The sequence below is a fragment of the Meleagris gallopavo genome, chromosome 6, assembly GCF_905368555.1.
Source record: "Meleagris gallopavo chromosome 6, MGAL_WU_HG_1.1, whole genome shotgun sequence".
Taxonomy (NCBI): Eukaryota; Metazoa; Chordata; class Aves; order Galliformes; family Phasianidae; genus Meleagris; species Meleagris gallopavo.
In genome coordinates this window covers 51218676-51246338 of record NC_139409.1, presented here as the reverse complement: position 1 = coordinate 51246338, position 27663 = coordinate 51218676, and the positions used below count along the sequence as shown (strand labels likewise).

The window sequence follows — 27663 nt, the reverse complement described above, 5'->3', positions numbered from 1 at the left end:
GCTGCAAACACTATTAGAGCTTAAGACATTTAAAAGCATACTCCTGGTTTAGGAGAAGCTTTCCTGGAAAATGCACATTGAACTTGTGGACTGAGGTAGCAGATAAAATCTGATGTAAATAAATTAAAACTTATTATTTTTTTATTATTATTAAAAAGTATGAAGATTGACCTGAGATAACATCACGGTCACTTGTCAAATACTGACTATGAAATTTACTACAATTAAGACTTAATTCTAGCAACCCTGTCTGTGTTGGTCTTTTCTCTTCTATGTGCTGCTGTACAAACAAGCAATCAATGTTAAGAGAGGAAAGAGAGAAGCTGAATGTGTTAAAATATACACATTTAAACAAGGAAGTTCTCTAGAAGCAGCACAATCTGACAAGGTTTAAATAGTGTTCAGAAGAAACAGCTGTTGAGTGATAACTCCAGTCCTGCCGCTAACATTCTGCCCAAGACAAATTAGTTTCAATCTACAAAGTGAAAATGATAGTTACTAACCTGCTTTACAGGTGATTTTCAAAGATAAATTAATATTTGTGCAATGTTTTGAGAGTGCCAAGTGCCATAAAATGCAAAGAATAATTACCTCAGTCTTTTGTTTTAAAACATCAGTGAGCAGTTTCAGAATACAAACTGCCATGCAAACTGCGATGTCTACTGTCTCAAACACCACACACATTAAATCTGAGAAAGTCAGGTTGTAAAATCCTGTTAATTCAGCTCTGCTTCATCTCTGCTCTTCCAATAAGGAGCCTGCCCTTTAAAACCACTTCTGCAACATACACAGAAGAACTGTGTTACTACTGAGGAACAGTTGCTAGTAAATTTTGGGGAGAGGCAAGTGCTGACCTGGTTCTCATTGGGTAATGGATTTACAGTTTACATACAGTTTGTATGTGTATATACTGAACATACAGAAAACAGGAGATATGTATGCACAATAAAGGAGGTCACTCAAAGAATGTTGAAGTGAGGTGTTCTATTTGTGTAATATTCTCACTATGAACCATAAATTTAAAAACAAATGGTCAAAAGCCTGACCTTTATCCCATGGCCTTTGCACACGTACAGATGGTAATAAAAGCTTTGCAATGTGAAAAAATACTATATGCCCATGCTGAAATTCACTCTTTTACACTAGCTTCAAAGAAGGTGGATCAAATGCAATTTCTGGGTACATGGCCAGCTGTGTAGGGAAAATGCCATGTTTCAGTTCAAATTTACAAAAATTGTTCAGTTGTGTCAAACGGGCCTGAAAGAGCTGCCAGTCATCATTGGTGTCTTCAGCCTCAGTCTTAAAGTCTCTCTGTGTATCTCGTGGCTGAGCACAGATGCCATAGAAATAGTGCATTTGTGTTCAAAAAGCAGGGAAGTTATTACTCATGGCAAGTCTGTGGTACTGCACCACCAGCTTCAGACGAGACTTCCCTGCATTGAATGTATGCAGAGTGGGAAAGAAAACAGAGGGGAACTTGCCCAGTCTTCTCCTTTACCATGTTAGGAACGAAGGAGAAGTTAAGTTAGGATCAAATACTTGGTTTCACGTGGATTGGTGTAGGGGCAGTATGCGATGGACTGTAAATGAAATATGAAATATTCCTGCTCAGTACAGGAGGTAGAATCACGATTGTGTGAAAAATTCTGCAATGCAAGTGCTTGTTCTGAAGTGAGTTAGAACAGGACTTTGCTAAGTTTCTCCACTGAATTCATGTGGAAAAGATGTTTTCATTTTCCTGTGCTTAGCTTACTTTTTAACTGTCATGCCAAATCCTTCCTTTCTTGTAGATTATCAAAACTCAGTTTCATGTTGGTATTTCATTGTGCAACATGCATGCCTACAGGTATCTGTTTTTATTTAGCATTTATCTGTAGAACTGATTTGAGGTTCATTTCTTTGGTGTCTTAATTGCACTTCCTCTTTCATAATGCAAGCTGCAACCTTTAGTGTGTATTGTGTGTATTTAGTGTGTATACTTTGCAAATCTCCCCTCTCTAGAAGTTGACTTTTTCCTGGGCTTCTCATTTTTAAAAATCTTCCAGTATGTCTAAATAAATGAAAATGTGTCATACACACATAAAGTTTTTGAGGTTGCACTGTATAAGCATCTTTGAAGCAAACAATTAAATGGATATTGTGTTGCAGGATCAGATTCTCCTCTGTTAAAGACACAGAAACAATCAGAGGAGCAGTGTTGTACAGATGTTACTCATGTCTGAGTTTACTTCAAAGTATTTATTGAGTACTATTTACAATGTATAAGGAAAAGAGCATGCCAGTTATAGCATCCAAAAGCTCATCTTAATAATAAATGATTAGGGGCGTGATATGGTATGTGTTGGAGCATCTATCTTGTGCTACTGTAACTGAATGATGTTTCACTTTGCCTAATTAGCACAATAACTTGTTAAAAAAAAAAAAAGCAGAGAAATCTGATGGGTAATATAAAATCAATTAATCAATATGAAATCAGTGAATCTCTCAGAAGGCATGAATCACCAAGGTAAGGCAGGATACACTCAGCAGCAGCAGTTTTGCTATCTATGTGATATATCTGTGACATCCCTATGTGTGTGCCAGCTCATGGGGATAGGCACAGGCATTTAGCATGTCACCTCCCAAGCCCCATGTCACTGTGAATTCTGGAGTTCCCAATCGATCATAGCAGTTCATAACCTGTTGACTTTGTGACCAGAATCTTTTCAGGAGCTTTAGAAAGAAGTTTCCAGTAAGCAGCACATAAGTGTGAGTCTGGCTGCCAAATGGTGAGATGGAAAACTATGTGCTTGTGAAGGTCCCAACATGGACAAGTGACACTTCATGTCCCATTTCCATGCCTAAGCAATAAGGCAGTGCTCCTTCTCGCCTTGCAGATTAGCAGCCCATTTAAAAACAAAACAAAACAAATACATAAAAATGCTGTGGCTGTAAGCACGTTCACTAAATGTTGACTTGCTTGGGTTTGCCTCTTGGGGTAGCAACGCTGAGTGGGAAAGAGCATGGTGCTTTTGCTTTGTGGATTTCCCTGCAGCACCCTAAGAACACTTCTGTATTACTGTCTGTTTGCAAAGTAAGTCACTGCTCGCAACAGGTAGAAAACAGAAACAACACGCGCAGATATGGGCCCTGCTAAAATACATCTAGCATCAGCTCGGTTTTTCTTGGCACGTACACACTTGAGGCAAAATAACCACATGGGAATGGGACTGAATGAGACTGTTCGCGGGCTCTGCTGAGGCCGAGGTAGCAGAAACGAAGGCTGCAGATAACGGGACAAGATGGGTTTCTGCTGCATTCCCCGGCAGAGGCTGAGCTGCTGCCTGCCGTCCCACGGGAGGGACACGGAGGGGGAGCTGAAGGCCGCGGGGCTTTTTCGCAAGCGGCGACGCAAACGTCTGCTCACGCCTTCAGCAGCTGCCGGGCAAACGAACAGCCGGGAAGCGGAAAACGGGATATCCTCAACACTCACATAAGCCGAGCGGAGGAATCGGCCAAGCTGCTTCCTTCCCCCACAGCCCGTTCTCCTCCTGGGGCAGGTAGGGGCCGCTCCATCTCTACCTGGGCGGGGAAGATGCCGCTGGTTCCTCCTCCCCCCGCTCCTTGCTCCCGCCCCGTCCTCCTCCTCGGCGTCCCCAGAGGGAGCCCCTGTGCTCCGCGGCCGGGCGGAGAGCGCAGCTGGGCACAGTAGTCCCGCGGCCGGCCCCAGCCGCTCCGCAACCCCTGCGACAGAAGGAGCGGAGGGAGGAGGAAAGAAGAGGAGGAGGAGGAAGAAGGCAACAGTCCGCCTGTAGCTGGGCAGGCACGTGTGCGCGCAACCCTCGACGGCCGCCCTCCAGCATGTTGCGCGGAGGCAGAGCGGCAGCCAGGAGCTGAGCGGGGCGGAGCGGAGTGCAGGGCAGAGCAGAGCGAGGAGCGGCTTGTCGGGGAGTTCCGTGCTCCCGTCACGTCCCACGCACACCATGGGCGTCCGCAGCCCCCTGTCCGCCGCCGGGCCCCGCGGGGCCGCTGTCCTGGTGCTGCTGCTGCTGCTGCTGCTGGGGCGCGTCGCGGTGTGTTCGGCCGTGGAGGAGAAGAAAGGTAACGGGCGGTGCGGGTCTGCAGCGGCGCTACCGGGCGTGAGCCTTGGTGCTGCGGGGAGCGTCGGAGGGAAAGTCCCGGCTTCGTCCCTTAGGAGAAAGGGGGGGGATGAGGAGGGGGGAAAGGAGAGAAAGATGGGAAAACAAACCTACAGCAGCGGTCGCGCAGCTCTGACTTCCTGATTCTAAGCTTATTTTCTTTGGGGGGGGGGGCGGGAGGAAATAAAAGGGAATAAACCTTCGCGCGTCTCATCGCTTGTGCTTCTCCCCTCTCGAGGCTTTTTTTTTCCTCCTCTCCCCTCCACTCCGCCCCCGTGCTCTTTTCGCGGTGTCTCGAGCTCCCTCACCGCTCGGCTTCACCCCGTGCTGGCCGCCGGCCCCGTCCTGCTCCCCCGCCGACCCCCGGGAGATGGCACCGAGCGCGCCAGGGACTCGCCGGGCAGCCTCGGCCGGCCCGCCGCCTCGGGCCGGACACCTCAGCTCATTCCGCTCCAAAAAGATGAATGCATGTATATACGTGTGCACACACCTGGGTAGGGTGTGTAGGGGAAGACGGGAAACTTCACGCGGGTTCTGGTTCTCCGGTTATCAAAGCAGGGAGCGTTCCGTGCTCTCTCTCTGCCCGGCGCGATGCTGTCACCCTCGCTGAGAGCGCCCGGCAGCCTGCGTGGGAACGGCGCGGGGTGGCCGCGAGGCTGTCTGCTTGGCTTCTGGGGCTTTGTTTTTTATACGTTTTTGAAAAACTGGTTTAAGGAGTGAGAAAACTTTTGTGTCGGGAGAGTTCCGTCACTTTTTCTCCGTGCGTGGTGATCTTTTCTGTGAATAGGCCCCAAGCGTTTTGTTCCAGGCAGAGTACAGTTCTCTTTATCTTGGAGATCTGCCAGCAAGGGAAAAAATGCAGATTTGTTGTTGTATTTTCTTTCTACAGAAAAAGAGGGAAAAGAGAATTAGTAGTTTTTAGAAGAGCTGGTGTGTGGCTGAAAACAGCTGAACCCATCTTTTCGTAACTGACGACAGTAAAACCATCTTGAAAGGGAGCTGCAGCTCCCCGTTCTGAGGAACTAGTTGCACAACCTCAAAGCGGCGAAGAGGCTCCTTGTTCCAGAAATCAAGTTCATACCTGTTGCTGATGTAATGTAGGCAGCTCTTTCCCAGGTTTCTGATCTTTTTCTTGTTTCCCCTCACCCTTTGAAAGTGACGGAGAGCAGAGCTGTCTCCATCTGCTGCGTTTGCGTTAAGTCTTTTGAAATGCAACTCCCAGGTGCACGTATCCTGTAGAATCTGTAAAATGTGAGGGTAAACACGTTGTTGCCTTCTTTAAAGTGCTTAATTCTGTGTCTCATAAAATTATGAGCATGCTGTTTATTTGAGGATTATTAAGTGATGAACAGCTACATGATAAACCCAACAGACATTATTGTCAGCATTCTGTTAGTGAGTAACCGTTTCTGTGAGGAGGACTAGTGACAGAAGAGGGAAAGGCAGAATAACTTCTTCAAGAAGCATGAATCAATTGTTTGGGCTTTATTTGTTGTCCTCCGCATTTGAGGATGAATGAGAAAATAAGGTGGGTACAGAATAAAGCAGTTTGGGAATCACGAGATGCTGATTTAGGCAAAAGCCCATCACCTTGGGACACCATGGCATCTGAATTTATGACAGTTCTGAAAGCAAATATGCTGCCATAAACATTGCAACACTCATGTTTTATGATAAAATTCTGTTGCTTCTAGAAGTCCAAATGGTATATGCATTTACACCTTTTAATATTTCAATCCAGTTAGTACTATCCCCCAAAAGTAGCTAGGCAAATCTTTTCATTACAAGAAGGTCAGAATCAACCTATAATGGGTAATGTCATCTGTTAGTATCTGGATTTACGCTGATAGTTGCTGGATGGCCTGTTGACTGCAGGCATGCCACTTCCTGCAGCATGCATTTGACAGATGTCCATTTTGTGTCTCATTGCTTAGTGACACTGCATTTAGGCAAACCGCTTTTTGTTGCTTTATTGGCTCTATATAGCTGGTTTTGATCTGTACTTGCAGCCTTTGTGGGATGGGAACAAGGATTGTGCACTTAACCCAATGGGCAGCGTACTGGCTGCAGAAGCTCTCTGCAGTACCCTCCCACATACCTTATGTTTCGTATCGCTTTCTGTGAAACAGGGAAATTAAGCTCCTTTAGGATGCTGTAGTTGGTTTTTTTGTTTGTTTGTTTGTTTTTGTTTTGTTTTGTTTTTCTTCTTTTTTTGCCTTTGGAAACTGTAACAAATTTGTGAAATCCTGGAGATGATTGCAGTTAGAGCTGGAAATTTCGGATATAGTTAAATGTGGTGAAATAAAGCAATTAAATAAGTCTTCAGTATAAACCTGTTCTTTGCCTCAATGTGTGAATGATTAAGAAAAAAATCCAAAGCCTATTGTTAAGGGCAATTGGTGATAAGCAAGGAAGGGAAGGCAAAGTGACAGCAGTCATCCCTTAATTCAGACAACTTGCAAATACAGTGAATGTGCAAAATGCTGTGAAAGAGTTTGGTGTCTCAACAGAGTGTATACATATGTACATGTAAACAAACTGCGTGCAGAAATGATAGTAGTAAATAATATATTATTACTTGCATCAAGAGTGTATGAAGAGATTTGCAGATAAATGAGAAATGAAGATCGATGCCCTGAAGACTACAGTCAGAGTAGTCCATTATAATTCATTTGTTAATTTATAGAGACTTTCAGGGAGTGTAACAAAGTGTCATTGTGTTCCTCAGGGCTGACTTTTTCATTTGGGTATCCATATATCACTTAAATCACTAGGATATGCGAGCTTTAGCAGCGAGATAGCTGACTGGCCAAACCAGTTCCTTCTGAAGGCATCCTTATCTTCCTTCAATACAAACTAAGTTAGCTTTAGCAACTGTTCAGAAAATAAGCCTGCTGAAAGGTTTACTTCATCTTAGGGAGGATGACTATCTTCTCCGAATGTACTAATATACATACTTACAAAGCAAAACCCCTGGATCAGTCCAAGTTTCAGTAACATGTGTGCATCAGAAGGTACAGTCAAACTGTGGTTCTAAGTGTTGCATCCAATAAAAAACTAACATACATTAAAAACCCAGCAGTCAGTACGTCATGTTCTGCTTGTGTCAAATCCTGTGTTATGTTCCAGTCTGTATTGCCAAAGTGCTTGTGCAACGCATGTGTAGTTGTGATGTTAAGAAGTGCTTTGCCTTGGAGGGCATTGCTCTGGGAAGCCAGGGCTGGCTGTACTCACAAAATCATCCTCTGACTGGTCTACACAAGAGGAGAACTTGTTGGGGTGACCCAGCTGACAGATGAGCTGGAAAAGCGTTATTTTCAAAAAGTGACCTGCTAGCAAGAGCAATTGTTATTTTGGAAGAGTGTTAGTTGCACTGTCTTTTATCATTCTTCAAATACCACCCTGCTATGCTGTTTTCCTGGAGCATCTACTAGGGGAAATGTGATCGCATTGGCTGGCGCTCAGCTAGCACAGAATTGCACTCAATCTAGTTAGGATTTTGCTAGTTTTAACAGAAGCAGGAATTGATTGGAAAGGGAGCAGGGCTTTCATTTGCTGTTCAGAGGCATATTCTGACTTTTCCTTTCTTGGATTTGCCATGAAGAAACTATGCAGCCTCTGATGCATGCTCAAGCTGTGCTGAGGATTATCACCTGTCTTGCTCTCACCCCAAGGTCAGCTTGAGCAACGTGCCTTGCTGTAAGCATGTTTTCAGAAGTGAGTGCACAATTTGCCTCTCTTGAGTCCTACAAAGCGCTTCACCCAGCACTTGAGTTGCAGTGGTGGCTGAGTGGGACCACTGTTTTGCCTGGGCTATGTGATACCTGGGGGAAGGCATGATGGGATCAAGCAAAGCAGCCCTTGCTTTGGGGATACACCCTCCCAGTTAGACTGATGCATGCTGGCACACCAACTCTGGCTGAGATGGGAGGGATGTCAGCCATGTCTGGTGACTCATTAGAGGTCCTTCTGCTCCTGCTGCCTGCTTGTACCTGCCAGGTAGCCAATGGCACGGATTTAGCAGCTTTAGCAGGGGTAGAAAGCACTTGGGTTCAGAGGAGACCACAAGGATGATCTGAGGGCTTGTTGAGACAGGCTCAGAGAGCTGGGCTTGTTCAGTCTGGAGAAAGAAAAGGCTCTGGGGGAGACCTTACAGTAGCCTTCCAGTATCTAATAGGGCCTACAGGAAAGCTGGGGAAGGACTCTTTGTCAGGGAGTGTAGTGACAGGACAAGGGGTTATGGTTTTAACTAAAAGAGGGAAGATTTCGCTTAGGTATGTGAAAGAAATTCTTCTCTATGAGGATGGTGAGTCACTGGAACAGGTTGCCCAGAGCAGCCGTGGATACCTCATTCCTGAGGGTGTTCAAGGCCAGGTTGGATGGTGCCCTGAGCAGCCTGATGTAGTGGGAGGGATTCCTGTCCATAGGAGAGGGAATGGAAATAGATAATCGTTTGAACCCAAGTCATTCTACAGTATGGTATGGTACTAGGGTAATTTTGCTTTGCTGGGAGTTAATGGTGTTCGGATGTGAATCCACCACTTGATGTTTCCTGTGGACTTGGACAGTTGCTGTTCAGCTTGATACAGTGCATGCTACCCCTTTTGTGTGTGAAAGAATGTGACTTCCTTCTATGCATCCAGGAACACTATGTTAATCAGCAGAGGATGAGATCTAATGCAGATCTCCGTTTTGGTTTTCACTGTGTTACTCCTGGCTTCCCATGGCATCAAACTGGACTGTAACACTCCTTTATTTAGGGCTGAGTTCTGCTGACCTAATTGTATTGAGTAATAATGTACTTTTTTTTTCCCCAGAAATTATAGTTACAGAGGATTTGGCGTGAATATGGGCAGCAGAAGTCATATGTAAAAGAAATGTGGAAAAAAAAGTTTTGTTTTGTTTTGTTTTTGCTGTTCAGAGAGGTTGTACAAAACAAATGTCTATTCCTGCTGAAGCAAGATTGTTGTTTATTAAGAAAGCTGTGACATGCCTTAGTAGTTTGGCCCATATGGAGAATATTTATGTGTAGGTGTGGGTCTTGTGCTCTCTGTGCTTAATTAGTAATGTTATTAAGGGTTGTTCACAAGGAAAAAGCATGAGAAATTCTTGTTACTTTTCCTATTCAAACAAACTTTGTGATGACCAAACTTTCTGAAGTATGCTTGCTACCACATTTTGAAGTTTTAATGCGAAGTGTGTTTTGCCTGCTGACAATCAGTGCATGGCAGATGCGAGTTTCCTCTGCCTTCCAATGTGCTTTCTCCAACCCACACATCTGTGTACGTGAAAGTAAACATCTACATGTTCACATGCATGTCTCGCTGCTAGAGTGCATCAAACCATGGGTGGATTCTGTTTGTTTCAGTGGTTGAAGGAGGAAAACAAACAAACAAACATAAAGAATGACTTCCAGTCAAAGTGAAACATATATTAGGGTGGTTCTAGTGAAGTGAAGAAAAAAGGAAAATGAAAGAAAAAAGAAAAAAAGGAAATAAAAACAGAGCATCAACTTATCTAAAAAAAGACAGATCTAGGCTAATTTGGAAGATTTGTTTGACCTGAAACCATTGTTGGGTAAAAAGGAAAATCAAATGCTATTTGAAATGAAAAGCTGCAGGTTTATTCTGAAAATAGCAGAGCACTGCTTAATTTTCTTAAATCTCTCTCCCACTCAGTTTCTGGGCCAAGGCATGTTTGCTGCATTTGGCTCAAATTAATGAACTAACTTCAATTCTATTCTTTGCTTGAGAAAAACTAAGGTGGGATAAATTGCTATTTGTGTAAAGGTGAGAAGCTCTGCTCCAGTCTATCTGAAGGTAAAATAGAGAGAGAAATGTTTGTCATGGCTTTTCCATTTTCACTGAGGATTAATAATGAAGATCTTGGTTTCCATCACCTGTGTTGGCTATGCATGGTGCATACACTGAACCATGCTGCCCTTTGGCCAGGGCTGATACACCTCAGACACCAGTCCCAGTGTGGACTGGGGCTTTGGGCAGCAGAGCAAGGGCTGCCAAGCAGTGGCTGTACCCTAAGGGCTAGTGGTGCTGTCATGCTGGTAAAGGCCCTCTGCTGCATGCACTTGCTGCTCTGGGGTTCCAACGTGCAGCAAAGGTGCTGTGCTCCTTGCCACCCAGCCATGCCCTCTGGCACCTGTGGAAACTGCAGCTCTGCCAGCTCACTCCATCCCAAGCCCTGCACAATAAAAATAATACAGTACATGCAAGGACAGTTTTGCCAGAATATCTCTTTCCAGGCTGCTGGGGTCCAGAGCACGGTGATGCTGGGTTTTCCAGGGAAATATGGAAGGAAGGAGGAGTGGATATAAAACAGACGCTTCAATGACAGGATAGTAGTGCTTTAGCCCTGGCTTGTACAGTAAGGAAGTTATCATTTGTGGGAACTGTTTTGGTTTTTTTCTTTGTTGTTTTTTTGCATTCTGTAATCCAAACAGTGGCATAATCTTTGACTTCTCATCACCTAACTCAACTATACATATGAAGATAACCAGGGGAGCCCTAGAAATTGGCTATTCTTGACACTGGCGCACAGTGAATTTGCGCTTCTCCTGGTAGGAAAAATATTATTTTATCTACTAGCAGCCATGGAACCAGGGCCACGGAGACTTTGGCTGCTTGAGGTAAAACAGATCGCCACTGGCGAAGTTGCTTGTTGGGATCTTGGCCCCCCTCCTATGTGCTAGCCAATGACAGTCATAGCCTGTAGTTTGAGGTAACCGGCTTCCTATTTGAGGGTTGATTTGCGAGCTTGAAAATGATGTCTAGCAAAGGGCATTGTTTCCTCCCATTCCCGAAGGTCAATCCCTGGCAGCTCTATGTCCGTGTGGGATGCTGGCCATAGTGTATCTGGTGGTTCACTTGGGACATGGTGACTTCACTGGTATGTGTCTGGCTTGGCTTCTTGTTTTCTGCTTGTGACAGGCCTCTCACTCCACCATGCTGGGGAAGCTGCAGCAGCTGCTGAAGTAACAGCTGTGTGAGGCGGTGGCTGCACATCAAGGTGGGCTGCAAGTGGGTATTGCTTTGTGAGATCTGAACTGCTTCTGAAATCACTTCTACTAGCTGCAGAACAGTATTAATGGCAATTTCATATTCCCAATGCCTAACTGAAGGAAAAAAAAAAAGAACAAAGAACTGCAGCTACTTCTGACTGGGGATTTGTATTCAAATATTCAAACTTGTCTCCGCCCGTTAAGATCAGATAAACTTGTGTGTGTTTCTGAAAGATGAATCTGATTTGAATCTAAGGTAGTAAACAATTCATTTTCAGAACTGTGTACTTACATTCTGCAAACGATTGTTACGGCTGCATGTTATTGTTCCCTATTTCTAAGAAATTCCCTGATCTTGGAAGTACCAGTGCATGTAGTTAGTTCTTTATTTGTTTTCTTATTGAAAGTCTTAGGTTCAAAATGCATTTATAGAATACCCATGCTTTCTGAAGTTCACTTGGGAGGCAAGGCTTAGGAGGGAAGCATGGTTCAAGGAGGAAGCCCATTCTAGCTGTTGGATCAGTTATTTCAACAATGCTTTTAGCAAAGAAGCAAGAGGCTGTTTTCATAAATCAGTAACTGGTTCCCATGATTCAGATTAAATCACATTGTTCAGGTCATTTGAATAAATAAATAACTTCTAGTAAATTAAACAACTTCTGCAATTAGGATGGCATGCTGCACACTTCATGTTGTTTGTTGTGTGGCTTTCAGTAGATACAATTAAGTTGGGTTATACTTGGAATGCGAGGTGGCATTTCATCAGAAGCCACTTAACCAAAGCTTACATTAAAATGAGATATAGATTTGTTTTGTACAGGTGGCATTGTGCTGCATCTTCAACGCTTATGTTTTCTGCAAGCAGATACTTAATGGGGAATTGATTTCTCTTGCCAAGTGCACCTTAGTTTTTAAGTTGCACCAGAGCATTCTCAAGCAGGCACTTCATAGTCATTTGCAATTTTCTGCACTCTTCACTTTCCTTTGTATGTTCCTGGGCCATAAACTCCAATGGATGAGGCATAATCAAAAATGCAGAAAACAGCTTTTTGAGGTGTGCATGTGGATTGTGTGCAATTCCTCATGTTTCTGAGGTGATGTGCTTCATGGATCATCCCAAACATTTGCTATTGGGTTTGGATTTGTGATGAGAGCATTGTTAATTTGTTGCAGAGAACAGGGACAAAAAGCTTTTTTTGGCTTTTGTTTCCTAATTTTGCTGTTTTGTAGTTTGCATTAATTTTAAGTAAATGTATAACACTATTGAAAAATCCCAGGTGGACTTGGTGTTATGAAAGTAGTATTTAAAAAAAATACTTTCACTTAGTTACTCTTCTATAAGTGGTTATGCCATGCACAAAGTAATACTGATAAACTCAAGAAAATTTACCATGCACTATCCATGGCAATTAGCAGCTTTGGCTGATGGTGCTCTTTGGAGATACAGTGGATAGGTAAGATTTGAGGACTTCCTGACAAAATCACCATCTAGTGGTTCTCCTGCCTGAGGGCCTTGCCACTGAACTTTGTACAAACTATGACTTTGGAAGCTGGAAAAAAAAATCCTCCATTTCCTTTAATCATTATGAAGAAAAGGCTGCAGTAGAAGCAGACATGACTAATATTTAACAAGCTTGCTTCTACTGCATTAAATCCAGAGGTACAGAGATCGTCTATCTGTATCCTCATATCTGGGGATATGAGGACAGGAATCTCTCTCTTCCTTCCACAGAAAAAGAGGGTAAGGAAGATGTCCTCAAGTCCTGGTTGAAACTACCTTTTCAGGAATTATTTGTCCTTCCAGCTGGAAGTTTTTTCATCTGTGCAATGCTGGTTGGTTTTTTTCCCCCTCCATTTTTATTACAACTTATTTCTCATGAATGGAAACATGATATTCACATTTGTTTAAAAATAATTCCATTTGTTATGCTGCTCTTCAGGCTAGTTTTGTGTGAAGCCCTGCCTTTTGCTTTTTCCTGTTTAAAAACAAGCAGAAAACCCCATGTGAAATAAACAATGAAACCGGAGCAAGGCAAACCAAATTATTATTATTATTTTTATACAGAAATTTTAATCAGCATAATCCTGACTATGATCAGAGCTGGACCATAGTTTAAGCTTCTGTGTCTGCAGATGAACGTGGGTTTTGCAGCAAGGAGTGGTGTTTGAGGTATTTGCTGACAGTGAGAAGTGGCAGAAGTTGGACTTTGTTCTCAGCCACCCTGAGGCAGAAAAGTCACTGCACTAGAAACAAGCTGTCACACAGTCTAGGAACAGTCCCATTTCCCCTTCATCATGTGCCATGCCAGGTCTTTCCCCATGGACACACACAATAGGCTTAGATCCAGAAAGGATGTATTTCCTTCTTCAGGTTCAGTGTTTGAATCCTGACTGGTATCTGGTCCCAGTGAGGCCATTCCTATTGAGGCATGATAGTTGACAGTACACTGATCATCATTACAAGTAGAAGAGCTAGTGTTTGTCTTTCTAATGAAAATCTCTCTTACTAGTCATTATTTACTTGTGCTTACTGAGGACAGAACATGGAGCAGAGCTGTGGAAAGCAAACATCAGTATTGAGCTAGTGTCTCTGTGGGAGGTGCAAGGCTGGATCAGCTTGGTGCTTGCCATGGCTGCATTGTCCAGGCATTGCATTATCTCTTCCCCAGAGTTAAGAGCAGGAGTTTAGTCCTCTAGAGTGGAAGCAGCAGTAAGTCCTTTTCCACAGATGTAGAAAGAGGAACATGTTGTTCGTGCTTGTGCCAATTGCTTGGCTTCTGGTCTTCATGACTCAGAACAAGGGATAAACAGTGAAGTTACAGTAGTTACAGTCTGACAAAGCAAATGTGAACCTTCCCTTTGGTGATTCCTAATTTGATAACTTGGAATGAGGGTACCTGCAGTAGGAGATTGAAGTCAAAACTTTAGCATCTTCAGTGATCCTGGTAAGACCTCATCATTTCATACAACATCCATGTTGAGATATGAGTCTAATTATACGCTAGTTTGATATTTTTCCCTTTGTCTTGGATTTGTAAGGGGTTTTCATTTATATATGCTTTCTCATTTCCATTTGATCTTCAAAAAGTAGTTGTATTGAACAAAGATACTGGCAGTCTGTTTCCCTTCTAATAAGCTCAGCGAGGTGTTCATGCTAATGATTTCTTTTAATAGTAGTTATTTCAGGGCTTTTCTTATTCTTTTTTTCTCTCCTTAATGAGGTAGATGCCATTGGAAGCATCATTTTATCATAGTTGTCTATAGCAAATTAACTAAACCAGCAGCATCTTTTCTGAAGTTCATCAGGGTACACGATGCTCCCATCAGTGTGTGCTTCCTGACATTTATAAGATTTCTCAAGCAGAAAAAAGATAGCATAGAGTTTTTTTCCAAATGAAGGTCTTGAACAGCAGCAGTCTGTCTTGCATCAATGAGCACATGGTTTTCAGTGAATTAAGACTAAAAATCGCTAATTAACAATTTTTCTGTTTCTTTTGTGTCTGGTCATTAGTTACTATGGACCACGTTAACTCATAATAGTATAACAGCATCAAAGATGCTAATGCAAGAGGAGAATTCTTTGGGGTTCTGCAGAGAAATACTCTATTGCCTATTTCCCAGATATACCTCTTTATATTATGAGTATGTGTGCTTGTATTCTCAGCTCATGTTGGTATTTTTTACTCACTGCTTATCTGACGAAGGGGAAAATCTGAATTAGTCACTGACACTTGAAAAGGGACTTGGGCTGTTTTCTCAACCTTTAATATACCAGTTGGATCTTGACTATAAAGCTAAACTCAAATGCTGTTTCAAAGACAAGGATCGTTTCAAAAACAGCAAATGTAACACTTTTGAGTAAACAGACTAGTTATAATAGGCAAGACTAGAAAATGGATTGTTCCATGGACCAGTGCTGTACTATTAAGAGTGATGATATCTTAGTGGTAATCTCACTGTTGGACTTAATGGCCCGTAAACATTGATAAAAGCTTTTGTAAAATTGTCAGCAATAATTCCATCCATTGTTAGATTGCCAATGAACTTCCTCAGATGCTGAATAAATTGCTACTATCAATTATATTTTTGGAATTATAAAATAAGTCTTTTGTTTTGGAAGTATGATAACTCGCATAACAAAAAAAACAAATTCTGTCAGCTTAAAATTAATTGATCACATCCATAGTTGCTGTAAATGCCCAAAGCTCTTTCAACTGGATAGGGCTGATGTTGCTTTTCATCTGAAACTGTAGACCCATGAATTTCCTGTGCCAAGTACTCTGTGTCAGCAGAAATGAGAAATGTCATTACCTATTTTGTCTGAAATAGAAAAAAGAATTTTGAATTTTATAATAACTCTATTCTGTTGTTTCTGTGTAATTTTAGCATGATACTAGAATGCGAACATTGAAAAGGCAAGATTGCTTTCTCAGCCTTTAATATGCCATTCTAAAAAAAATAAAAATAAAAATTCAGAAACACTTAGATTTTATCTACAATTACATGCTGTGTCAACCTATGGTCCTTTTGATTGATTTTTTTTTTTTCTTTTCACACAGCTACTAAATTCTTCAGCTCCATTTTTTTTTCCTTAATCCCTTCCATGTGATTGGTGAAGTGACTTGTTATCAGCCACAGCTTGAGGAAGAGAAGGAAGTTCTCTTGCAGGAATGTAAATAGCACAGGGTATTTAACAGTGCATTAAGCAATGTAGCAGTTAGACTATCCTCATAATACAGAGATGAGAGCAGGAAAATGCTCTGTTTGTCATTAGGTTAGCCAAGCAGTGAAATGCCCTGACATTGATGATGTTCAGCATATCTAATGCAAAATGGAGTAATGCAAAATTGGTAATGCAAAACACATGGAGGAGCTGCCTGGGAGCTTTCCAGTTGCAGCATGGAATGAACAGGAGCAGCTGCCTTACCTGATTTTTTTTTTTTAGTTCAATTTTTATACTCTAGGAAAGAGAAGAAAAGTAAGTGCCTACTGCTGAATAGACCAGGGTCTGTTCTCTTAGTGCTATTGCTTGTCCATTTGCTTGATTTTCTTTGAGGGATGGCAGTAAGCCATGTATCCCAAGGGAATATGTTATCCAGCCCAACTCGTGCAGTTTTGTGCATCTGATAATGGCATTGACTGGCACATTAGCTGTGATGAAGCCGCTTTCTCCATCTCCACCTTCCTCATGTGTTTGGTGGTACCGTGAAGTTCAAGGATGGCCTTGAAGATTTTGGTTTTCTTACTCAGGAATGTGCAAGTTTGAAGAAAAGCACTGCAGCTATATGCAGAGGGGTGGATTGCAAGAGGTAGAATTATGGAGAGCTGGAGGAAAAAGAAAATCTGAAACTCTTGCTTCTGTTACAGTAACACTGTAGCAGAGGCATGCCTTTTCAACTGGTACTTAATCTGGCAAACTTTAGGTGTAATATTCCTTTGAAGTCTATGGATATTTTGCCTGCCAGGACTGCAGGATCAGGATTTTTTATTACTTTATTTGTCTAAGAAAACTCTTCTCATCTACTTAAAAGGGAAAGCTGATACAGAATACCAGACTATGTATTATGAAGGCTATGCCAAAAAAGTAATTCTTCTGAAACAGAAGGTGAGATTATAAATTATAATCACATCACAAGGTATTGTGGTGTCAGAATTAAAACTTTAAATGTGACTTTTGATTGGCTGTGCTTAAAAGTAAGTCTAGTACTCTGGTAATTGTCATTCCACTTTCTTTCCTAAAAAATTATTCCTAGACATGCTGTTGGATGGAATTGAAATAGATTAATTCTTTAGGTTCTGTACAATGATGTGTCTTCAGCATGGATTTCTGCCAGCTGACATGGTGGTTCTACTACTGCAGAAAAAAGGAGGTATCTCAAAACTTGTTGGAGTTAACTTGGTTGAGTCAAATGGCATTTTGCTTGCATTTTGCTCGCATTGAGTGCTGGACTCAAAACTTCTAAATGGAGCTCTTGCAACTGATTATATGTGTATGTATGTCTATATATAAAAGAAAAAGAATTATTTACTGTAGACCTGAGACAATATGTTAATATGGCATTCTTAGTTTATACAGGCTTCTGGCACTCATACTTCATAGTTAGGAAGAAATTGTGTTACTGCAGCAACTGTTATGCCACACAGTACCTAAGCAGCTCCTGTCTATATCATGTACATTAGACAGACTTTTTAACTGCACACAATTAAAGCAAAAGTAAGAGCTTAACACTCACTGAATGCTGTGTCCATAGGAGAGTGTGAGTTGGTTCTGAAGCTGAAAAAAGGTCTTCATGGAAATAGTTAGCAATAGCTGTGATTTAGCAAGCTACTTTGGCAAATGCATCACTTCATGTGTATGCACAATCCATTTGAAATCAGTGGATTTGTACATACTCACTGAGCTTGTACAGGATGAGGAACCTCGTTTTACGGGGGGCAAAAAGCAGATTATTTAAGGGAGCAATAATCTTTAGAAGCTGAAGGAGAGACGCTTTAAATCATGACTGATGAGGGCAGCTACTTGCCATTTCTTGAAAATGAGCCTCTGAGGATTGTTTGTAACTTTAATTTCAATAAGTGGAAGTATCAGAAGCTGCTGGAAATTTTGATTTATGGATGTGAATTTGGGGCAAGATTTCACATTACATATCTACACTATGTCTGAAAGCAAGAAAACATTGTCAAGGCGTATAACAAAGTTTTGCTGTCTATTAAAACTTAGAGATTTGAAATGACACATTCTAAATGTTTCTATACAGTGCAGCGCAAGTAGGAGAAACAAAATACCTAGTAAAGACTGAACTAGTCTGGACTCAGTGAGACTACCTTATCACTGATATCTTTGCAGCATCAGATCAGCATCCTATTTAGGAATTTCGCTGTTTCTTGGCTATGGTACAGGAAGACTTTCTGTACAACAAATTTGCTATATTTCATTGAATTCTTAAACCTTATTCTTATCTCTTAGAGCTGAGTGTGTGTATTAATAGATATATGCATTTAGAAAAAACATATTGGGATTATGAAGAATTTATTATGCTCAGTAGCACTGTGTTTTCAAGAAGATTGGTTGCTGTTCTCTTGTTGATTTTTTTTTCTCTCATTTATCAGATTATATGAAGCTTATATACAGTTTTGTGATTTTTGAAATTGAAAAATGCTACTTACATATGCTTCATAATTGGTGCCTTTCCCTGTTCTTTTGGAGTAATTGCTGATCTGCATCTTTATTCATTGAAACTGCTTTGAAATAAACATACACTGAAAGAAATTATGCATAGGTGCTAATTCATATATTTGTAAATTTGAGTTCTGTTTGTCGTGGCCTGAATTTCAGTCTCCTCTGTTAATGGTAACATGTGTGCTGTTGGTAGCTGTGAGATAAATGATGCAGGAGGCTAGAGGGAGCAGCTTCCCTACTGGTGTCTCTCCTCCGTGATTGCTCTTGTTTTCCCTGGTCTGCTCCTGATGGTTCATTTAAGACCATGCATTAGGACGGTGCCATTGGGGCTTACCTCCTTTTTCTCCCATGAAAGCCATTAGTTAAATAACTTGGGAGAGAACATTGCAGAGGTCTGCCTCTGCTGCAGCTGGATGTTCAGAGCTGAGCCCAAATCCTGATGTAGTCAGGATATGGATAAAATACCTGTGAACATTTGGATATATTGATGAGAAGCAGCAAGTTTTGTGTGAACCGTGTTGGTCCGGGAGGCAGCCATCCTAGACTGAACCATGTAGGTGTGAACACTGAAAGATCACTTTTGGATGCTTTCTATAGCTCTACTTTTCACATCTTCACTGTGATATAACCTCTAGTTCCTGTGCTGATACTCCTGCCCTAGTTTGCATTTTGATCTTCACAGATACTCTTGACAAGCATCTATTATTGCCACGTGTACATTAGGGCAGTAGAGCACATTTACACTTGATAACAATCCTACAGCCTCATTATGTTTGAGCAAATGCCAAAAGCACTTTAGAGTTCTCTAAGTTAAAGGCAGTGACAGTGGCTGTATTCTGGGATTGGATGCTTTGCACTGGGTGCGTTTGTGGTGCTGCCCGGAGGATAAGGACAGGTGAGCAAGGTAGAGCAAAGGTACCCTCAGAAGTCCTTTTGGTAACGTTATTTAGGCCTCATACTAATACACCAGAGAGCTGCTGCACATGCAAGATTTTCCATGTGTTTTCCAGAACTGTATTAGGTGAACAGATTTTTGTGAAGGTGTTCAGATACATCATCATATAGCCTGAATCATGACAAAAATAGAAGTACTTTTGTAGTCAAAAGTAGAACTTTTAAAAGATGTTTTCTTGTTAGTGCTTTGAATGCACTACAACAATACGTAGGCAAGCAGTAAATTATCTCAAAAATGTACATGCACCTACTAAAAAATGCAGCCTGTGCCTGCTTTCTAATTAATCACTGTGATAAACTCAATGTTATGCAAGGAATGCTTTCCAGCAATAGCAGGATCTAAAAAGTTGTTTTATATGTATATTAAGGATGCTTTTGGAGGCCAAGAGACAGAAGAGCTTAGAAGTCTGATGATTATTTATCTGGAAAGAGTTCCTGGTGTCACAGGAACTGAGCCTGCGCTCTGTAGTTGTTTAACCACATGGGGAATGTGTTTGGTAGTCTGCTCACAGAGACACTGAGGGACACTGTGCCTTTATAAGTATCAACGTTCTGCTGTTTGTGGGCTTTGGAAGCACAGATGGGTTGTATAATGAAACTTGAATTCCTGGTAAAGGTTTAGAAAGAAAAGAACTGAAATACATCAGGACACCAATAAATTCTCATCTGCATTCACTGCAGTGAAGCCCAGAGAGGCAGTGAACCTTAGGTTGATTAATGAAAGCTGGAAAGCTGCAGTGGGGGATAGGAGATATCGGGTGTTGTAGAAAAATAGAGCTTTTGCATTCGGTCCTGACTTTTGAACTCAAAATTAGCAAACTTCTGAAATTCAAAATTAAAGACAGTGAAATTATTCCAGCAACTGCACAAACTGAAAGTGAATGAAGAAGCTTCCCAAGACTTAGAAGGTCTTATTTATAATGTTTGTTGTTCCTTGTTTAAAAGGCATATCTGTACTTGTCTCCTGATCTTATATGATGTGGTATGCTAAAATGCAAAACTTGCTTTAGCTGTAGGGGGAGATGAACACTAAAGGCTTCTGAAAATGTCTCGGCAAGGAAGACTTCAGTTTGATTGGGGGGAAGTAGATTCTTTCAGATGGAGGAATAGCAAACATTCACCTGTGCAGCCAGCAGTTGCATGGGCAACTGTGTTATGAAAACATGAGGTCACATTCTGCCCTCACGTAAACCTTCATAGCTCATGAGGCAATGAGCTAGCACACCTTCAGCTAAAAGTAGACCTGGGTCCTGAACAGCCAGGAGAAACGTAGTGCCAAGCAGGATTTTAGTCTTTCAGGTTTGCTCTCCATCTGTGCTGCCTAGCATAATGCTTCTGGCAAGAGAAATGTTGCTTGTCCTTGAGGAATCATATGGAGAAGTTCTATGCAGTACTCTTTACATTATTTTTCTGTGTTTTGGATATTTATTTCAGGTCACAGTAAAACTGCAGTAACAAAATTTGCAAAGAAATTATAATTGATCTGTTCCAGTTAAAATGGGATTTTGGTTTAGAGTTTAGAAATGTTTAAGTGGTAGAAGTACAGCCAGGAAAAAATACAGCAAGTTAAAAGGTGGCCTGAATTCAGGTATCAAATCTTCAAGTCTCTTCAGATTTTGTGGAGGGGTAAGTTGTGGTTGTTTTTTTTTTTTTTGTTTTGTTTTGTTTTGTTTTTAGTCTTTTGTTTGGGAGTGGGATTGAATATATAGGGGTCAGAATAATGCATTTCCAATGAGATAGTCAAAAGAGGATTATAAAAATCAGGATCTGTATATTGTAACTGTACTGTCATATAGATTTAATGCAGCTTAAACCCCTACCCAAGAAGTTGTACATAAAAAAGAAATTACATGCTGCAGTTTTTCCTCCTGGCACTTGCTTGTTCCTGGGAGCATGCTCTTTGTCCTCAGCTTGTTGCTGGATGGGTTGAGCCTCCATGATGAGCTGGGAGCTCGTGTTTGAGTTTGGTGGAATTCTCTGCACCAAGATTCACTTTGGCCAGGGCTTTGGCAGCAGCTCCTTTCCTTAAGATCCTTTTAATTTGTCCATCATAGCATGTTTTGCTAAAGTTTTTCAGGGTTTGTGAGTTGTGGATCAATGGAAAACCAGAGGGAGTAAAGAAAAAGAAGAAAATCAGTTAAGCTTTGAACTATATGCTGCCTAAAACCTGCCATTAGTAATGACTGTATGTAAGAAACTTTTATTAGCTCACAACTTTGGGATATTTTGCTCTAATTAATGCTGAGAATTAATTTGCACTGTTTTCTGCAGCATTAACAATCCTTCTGTTGAATATAAGTAAGATTTTTGCTGCAGTCCAAAATCAAGTGTAATATTGGTTTATATATAGAGTATTTATGATGCACCTGCATGGACTAGTGGATTCTGTTTTGGAAGGTTTGTAGGAGCTATATTTGTTTTGTTTTTTTTTTTTTTTTAGTTTTTTTTTTAAAATAAATGCAACTTTCTGTGGCATGCCAGGATAACTGGTAGACACTGCATCTTCTTTCCTACTTTTTTTAAGGCAGCTCATGTTGTAGAGGCTTAGTGCTTCATAGCTTATTTCCATGAAGAGACAATTAGATCCTTTTTTACACTTGCATAAATTTCTGAACAATAGTTTGCTTGCAGGTCATACCTAATTTATGAAGACAAAAGTGCCTTGTTAGGAGAACCCAGCCATACAATGTCTGGCTTTTGCAGCCACTTAACTTGCTACCTGGATATTTGCAGAATGGCAGGATTGAGCCCTGAAGGAGGTGGAGACTTCTTGGTGGCAATGAAAAGCAAAACCAGTCCAGGGTGTGTTGTTTGTTTTCTTTTCCAAGCTGAGATAGGCTTATTTCTTTGCACAACTGCTTGCACATTGCCCTCACCTGAAGTTTTCAGAAGAGTGATAACATACCTGTACCTGTGGAGCTGCAAGTAGCTCATGTTGAAGCCACTTTCCTGCTTTGTTGGGAAGCTGAGATCTCAGGCTTGTGTTCTCCCATGCAGTAGAGTGGGTTGGTGTTCCACCCCCCTCACATGCAGGTATATAGAGTGCACACAGCCTTTCCTTAGGGTGAGAATTTGAGAGGAGCTGCACATGACAGCTCTCATGCATGTAATTTGAATACAAAAGGGAATTTTTAATTGGTAATTTTGTAATTTCTCATTTGGGACAGGCAAGACAAAATTCCCTTAACCTTCACAGCGTTTTGAAAATGAATGATGAAGAAAATATTTGGTTTTTAAGATTCACTTTGTGTCTTGGCCCTAGGCCTCACTTTATTGGCAATTTAAATAAAAATAGAAGACAAACAAAACTGCACAGATTGTGATATAGGCAATAGCTCCACATCTAAATTTGAAGTGTAATCATGCACAAACATTTACTTGACTAAGAGTGCTAGTGGCATTAAGTGGATAGTTAAAGGCTTGATGACCCCTTCCAAACAAATTGTTTTATTTCTATAATGTATTGATCAGGCTGTGAGGCCTGGAATTGAATATTTTTTCTAATCATTGATTCTCAAAAGCCTTTCGGGTACTGGCATTGGTTCATCTGTTCCGTTTTCCAGCCCAGTTAATATACAGCTGTTTTGGCAGGGCATGTGGCTGGTTGCCATCAAAGCATAGCCAGATCCAGCATGCTTAGGGTTTCTTGTGAAATGCAGCAAATGCTTGCTGATATGTTTTCCTGATCTTTGTGGCAGGGAGAAATGTTGGCAGTTGGTTGAGAAATATGCCTGATGCAGGGGGAAGATCCATTGGGCCTGGAACCTACATGGCCCAGAATATGTCTTTGGTGAATCCAGTCACCAGAAGGTGACTGTGGTGAGGTCTGAGGAGGGGGCACAAACACTGTAACACTGAGCTTTCCCTCTTGAATTTTTCTGCAGTTGGCCTTTAATTACTTGTTTTAAGTGTGAGGAGTGCGTTTAAGTACCTGCTTTCCAAATGTCTTTGTCTTAATGAAAATGTAATGCACAGAGATCTAAAATGCAAATGGTTATTAAAGTAGCCAGTTTGAGGTTTGGTAATGAACTAAATTGCTGGAGGCTTTGGAATGAAGTTCATTGAAGCTCACTTTTTATGTCGCTTAATAGCAGTTCAGCATAAGAGATTCTGGCACAGGCCAGTCACTCCCTTCTTTTACTTCGGATTGGCTACTTAATGCTTCTGATCCTCTGCTCCTACCAGACAAATGTGTGCAGACCGACTGGCAGTGGCTGAGGCCTTGGGCTGTTGGGTGAGCATCTCCAACTACAGACCGAGCAACCTGAACAAAGGCAAGCAGAGCTTTCACACCTTGCTGTTTGTAGTCTCTCTCCCATTGTGAATTAATTTAATTAAAAAGGCAGCTGGTAAAACCAACACCACACTGAACTTGGCATCACATCTCTTATGCAAGTCTGAGACTCATAAAAGAGGCTTGGGTGCAGGGTGAAGCACCTTCAATGAGAGCCCCTGGCTACTGCCCAGGTTGCAGCAGCCTGCTTGCCAAAGAGGACTTCTGCAAAACATAGCTGCTCGGAGACTGAGAAACAGCAGCGGATGGGAGTGGAGATAGTCTGACCTGCTGACTGCCCTCTTTTGGAGCAACACACACCCAAAATGGAGACTGGGAGCCCTTCTCTTCCTGGGATCAACTTGAGTTGTCAGATAGCATCTTTTGAGGTGCCACCCAGCAGACAAGAAGTTGAATATACATTTAAGTACATCAGTCTGCTTTTAGGGAAACCTATCATAGAATCATAGAATGGTCTGGGTTGAAAAGCACCATAATGCTCGTCCAGTTCCAACCCCCTGCTATGTGCAGGTCACCAACCAGCAGCCCAGGCTGCCCAGAGCCACATCCAGCCTGGCCTTGAATGCCTCCAGGGATGGGGCATCCACAACCTCCTTGGGCAACTTGTTCCAGTGCCTCACCACCCTCTGGGTGAAAAACTTCCTCCTAATATCCAACCTACACCTCCCCTGTCACAGTTTAAAACCATTCCCCTTGTCCTATCACCATCCACCCTCACAAACAGCCGTTCCCCCTCCTGTTTATCTGCTCCCTTCAAGTACTGGAAGGCCACAATAAGGTTTCCCCACAGCCTTCTCTTCTCCCAGCTAAACAATCCCAGTTCCCTCAACCTTTCCTCACAGGAGAGGTGCTCCAGCCCTCTGACCATCTCAGTGCCCTCCTGTGCCCCAGACCTGGATGCAGTACTGCAGATGGGGTCTCACAAAAACAGAGTAAGAGGGACAATCATCTCCATCCCTACCTGCCACTCCTTTTTTTATGCAGCCCAGAACATTGTTGAAACCCTGATGAGGGGGCATCCAGATTGAAGGTGAAGGGTTTGATGTTCCCCAGTTGGATTCACATAACCAAAGCTGCTTCTGCAGACAGCAAACTGCTCCTGCTCTGTTTATCCCTAAAGATGATAAAAGAAGCTGTGCTTCTGGATTAGGTGTAATGCTGTGTCCTGAGGTATCTGTCTGCTTGTTGATAAGGTGTTCCCATAGCTCTTATTTTGGAGGAGCTGGAGGGAAAGTTTGGGGAATCCTTATAAATAGATGGGAAAGTTATTGGGGTTTCTGCATATCTGTAAACAAGTAGGTTTCTATAGTCTTGTTTCTCCGTTTGGAAACTTGTCATCACGTCATGTAGGAGCCCCAGCTAAGAAGGAAGAACTTGTTGCCTTCAATTTCTGAAAACATGCAGTGGGTCAGTACATTTGGGTAGTTGGCCTTAGGACTGGTAGAGATGTTGTTTCTTTAAAATCCTAAATTAAAGAGTAACTTTTATTTTTCTTTCTAAGCGGTGCAATTTGGCAGTTTCTAGAATTTCAGAGAGGCAGCCAAATTACTTTTGGCTTTTCCACCATTTAAGCATTAGCAGATTCTCTGCACTATATGCTGGGGAGATCTGGGAGGAGAAAGGAGCTGAGGAGTTACGTGCATGTACTGACACATGCACACATGCTTATTTAGTAGCTTCTAGGAATCTCAAGTCAGTGTTTGGGGTCCCATGAAATACTGCAAAACAGTTTTGTTGCAAGACAGTATTCTACAAAATGTATTTAAGTGGTAGCTGCATGTAACTCATATCATGCTTAGTATTTGTTAGTGTTCAATCGTGCATCTTCCTGTGTCTAGTCCAAAGGGCTCTTGTGGTTCTTGCCCCAGGAACTTGGCTTTTATCCTCTGAAATCTTGGTGTTCACATGCTGATCCAACATCTGGTGATAGTCACAGAACTGAACCCTCATCTGCATACCAGTTCACATGAGCATGATGTTAATTACTGAGACCTAGCCTGAAACTCAGCTTTTCACTGCACGTTTCTGAGCTTTGTGTAAGCTAATGGGTATGAAAGGAGTGCTGAGCATGACCGGGGAAGGGGAAGCGGGGATGGTTTCAGGGCTGCGCACATCTGTTATCTCCATGGAGTAGAGCAGCGGGGGCTTTTTGGCACCTCAGATTTTTTTCAGTTCAGTTGCTCAATACCAGCTTTTGTTTTGTACATTACTATAGTTTCAGATTTCGCTCTTGAATTATTCACTGCCTGGGCCAGAAATTAGAAGTTTGGAGAAAATACTGAGCCATCCATGAGTAGTTAAGGAAAGATCCGATGCATGCTTGCGTCAGAAGTGATTAGCTGTACGTTCAAACCAAGCAGACGAATGCTGTGTGGCACGTCCACCACACACTGGGGCTGCCCATTAGAACAACCGGCGCGAGTCGCATCCTTGGGCAGATCACAAGCTGTTACCTGAAAGAATAAAGACAAAAAAGCGTCTGAGTGCTTCCAGTGGCTGAAAGATGTTATAAATTACGGAGCATGTTTAAAACAGAGTGAAAATATACGAAGAATTACAAATCCAGAGCACTATTGCTAGTTACCCAGTTTTGCTAGTCTAAGGTTACATTCTCACATGGAAAGTCAGAGACTCTCCTTAGTCTGCATGTTCTGGAATAACATTTTATCAGCAGGCAAACTCTCATTGAACACGCCCCATTGGCTGCATTTAAGCTGCCAATTTTTGAGTGGAAACATTGTATTAACTTGGCTGTTCCTTACAGGATATTACTCTTGGAAAAATATAACGAAGTGAACAATCCCCAGATCAGCATTTTTCATTTAGGGCAGGCCATAACTCACAGTGCAGTGTGGATCCGTGCTTGCACAGAGAACTCCCAGTTTCTGTATTAGCCCAAAGAAACAATTTGTTTCCTTACTTAAATGTACGTGGTGGCTTTGATCTACATTTCCTGTGCATTTCAGTAGAGCATGTTGCATGTATGGATGTAATGACTCGTTAGCTGCTGTGTAGTTCCAGATTGCACATCCTTCTTAGGGACACACCTTATCTTCTTCACGTGAATTATATGCACTTTGCAGTGCAAAACCTACTGTATATTTGTATCCCGTTGCACGTCAGATATCAATTTGCAGGAACTCCTTTGAGGTGAAGATTTACAAAGGAAGGGAAAATAAATTTTTAAGACACTAAACAAAAACCCGGCACCAAATGTTTGGTTTTCTTTCAGGACTCTCCAATTAAGAGAGCTGTCTCCTTGCGCTCTAGAAATTTATACTTGTACCATCTATAACTGTTGATTTAACTGGATAGAGACAATGGTTTAATTTCTGTTTTGGAGGCTGTAAGGAAGCAATGCCCTGAACATCTGTGAAAAGAGTAGAAAACTTTGCTATTATAAACAACAACAACAAAGTAGAACCTTTTTTTCACCTGCAAAATTTTGTCTAACGTATGTAGTTTATCCCATCTTAGTAAGTACAATCCCTTGAGTAACTGATCCTGTTTGTTTGTATATCACTTCAGCTTGGTAAATGAAAGCACAGTTCAAGCTATTCACATTGACATTTTCTTTTTAATGGAGAGTATGAAGATATTAAATAGAAGCACAATGGAAAAAAGTAAAAAATAAACCAGGCTGGTCTGAGAGTAATGCCTCTTTTTTTACTATGTTGGCCTCCATCATCAGAGTGGTATTGATCGTATGGCAATATAGGTTGAACCTTCCCAACAGTATACCATTACATTTTGCTGCTGTGTGACAGATGTCAGCAGAAGGGCAGTCTATGAGAATGGCATCTGAAGCATAGGTGTGTCATTGAATTCCTCCATACCGGAAGAATGGCACCCATTCATCAATGCTTGTTGAATGTTTATGGAGACCAAGCAGTGGGTGTAAGCACGGTGAGGTGGGTGGTGCATTTCGGTAATAGGAACAGTGGGTTACCTCTACTCGTACACATTCTTATGAGTGCAGCATGCAGGTTCTTGCTCATTGTTGGTGAAAATGCAGAACTAATGTTGGTGACAATGTTGAACTAGCGTTACTGTGTTCTTTCTATCTTTGTATCATCCAATTTCCATGAAAAAAAATAGGAGG

General features: G+C 41.8%; 1 protein-coding gene across 2 annotated transcripts in view; it reads left to right on the top strand.

Moving 5' to 3' along the window:
• The first annotated feature begins 3942 nt into the window (after positions 1-3942).
• The window catches only part of EGFR (epidermal growth factor receptor), a 151833-nt gene continuing 128112 nt past the window's right edge, over positions 3943-27663 (top strand). For both annotated transcript variants that reach the window (XM_085226730.1, XM_085226729.1), the window contains exon 1: positions 3943-4080. In XM_085226730.1, the coding sequence (XP_085082856.1) occupies positions 3963-4080 (118 nt within the window). In that variant the 5' untranslated portion in view covers positions 3943-3962. The remainder of the gene's footprint in view (positions 4081-27663) is intronic.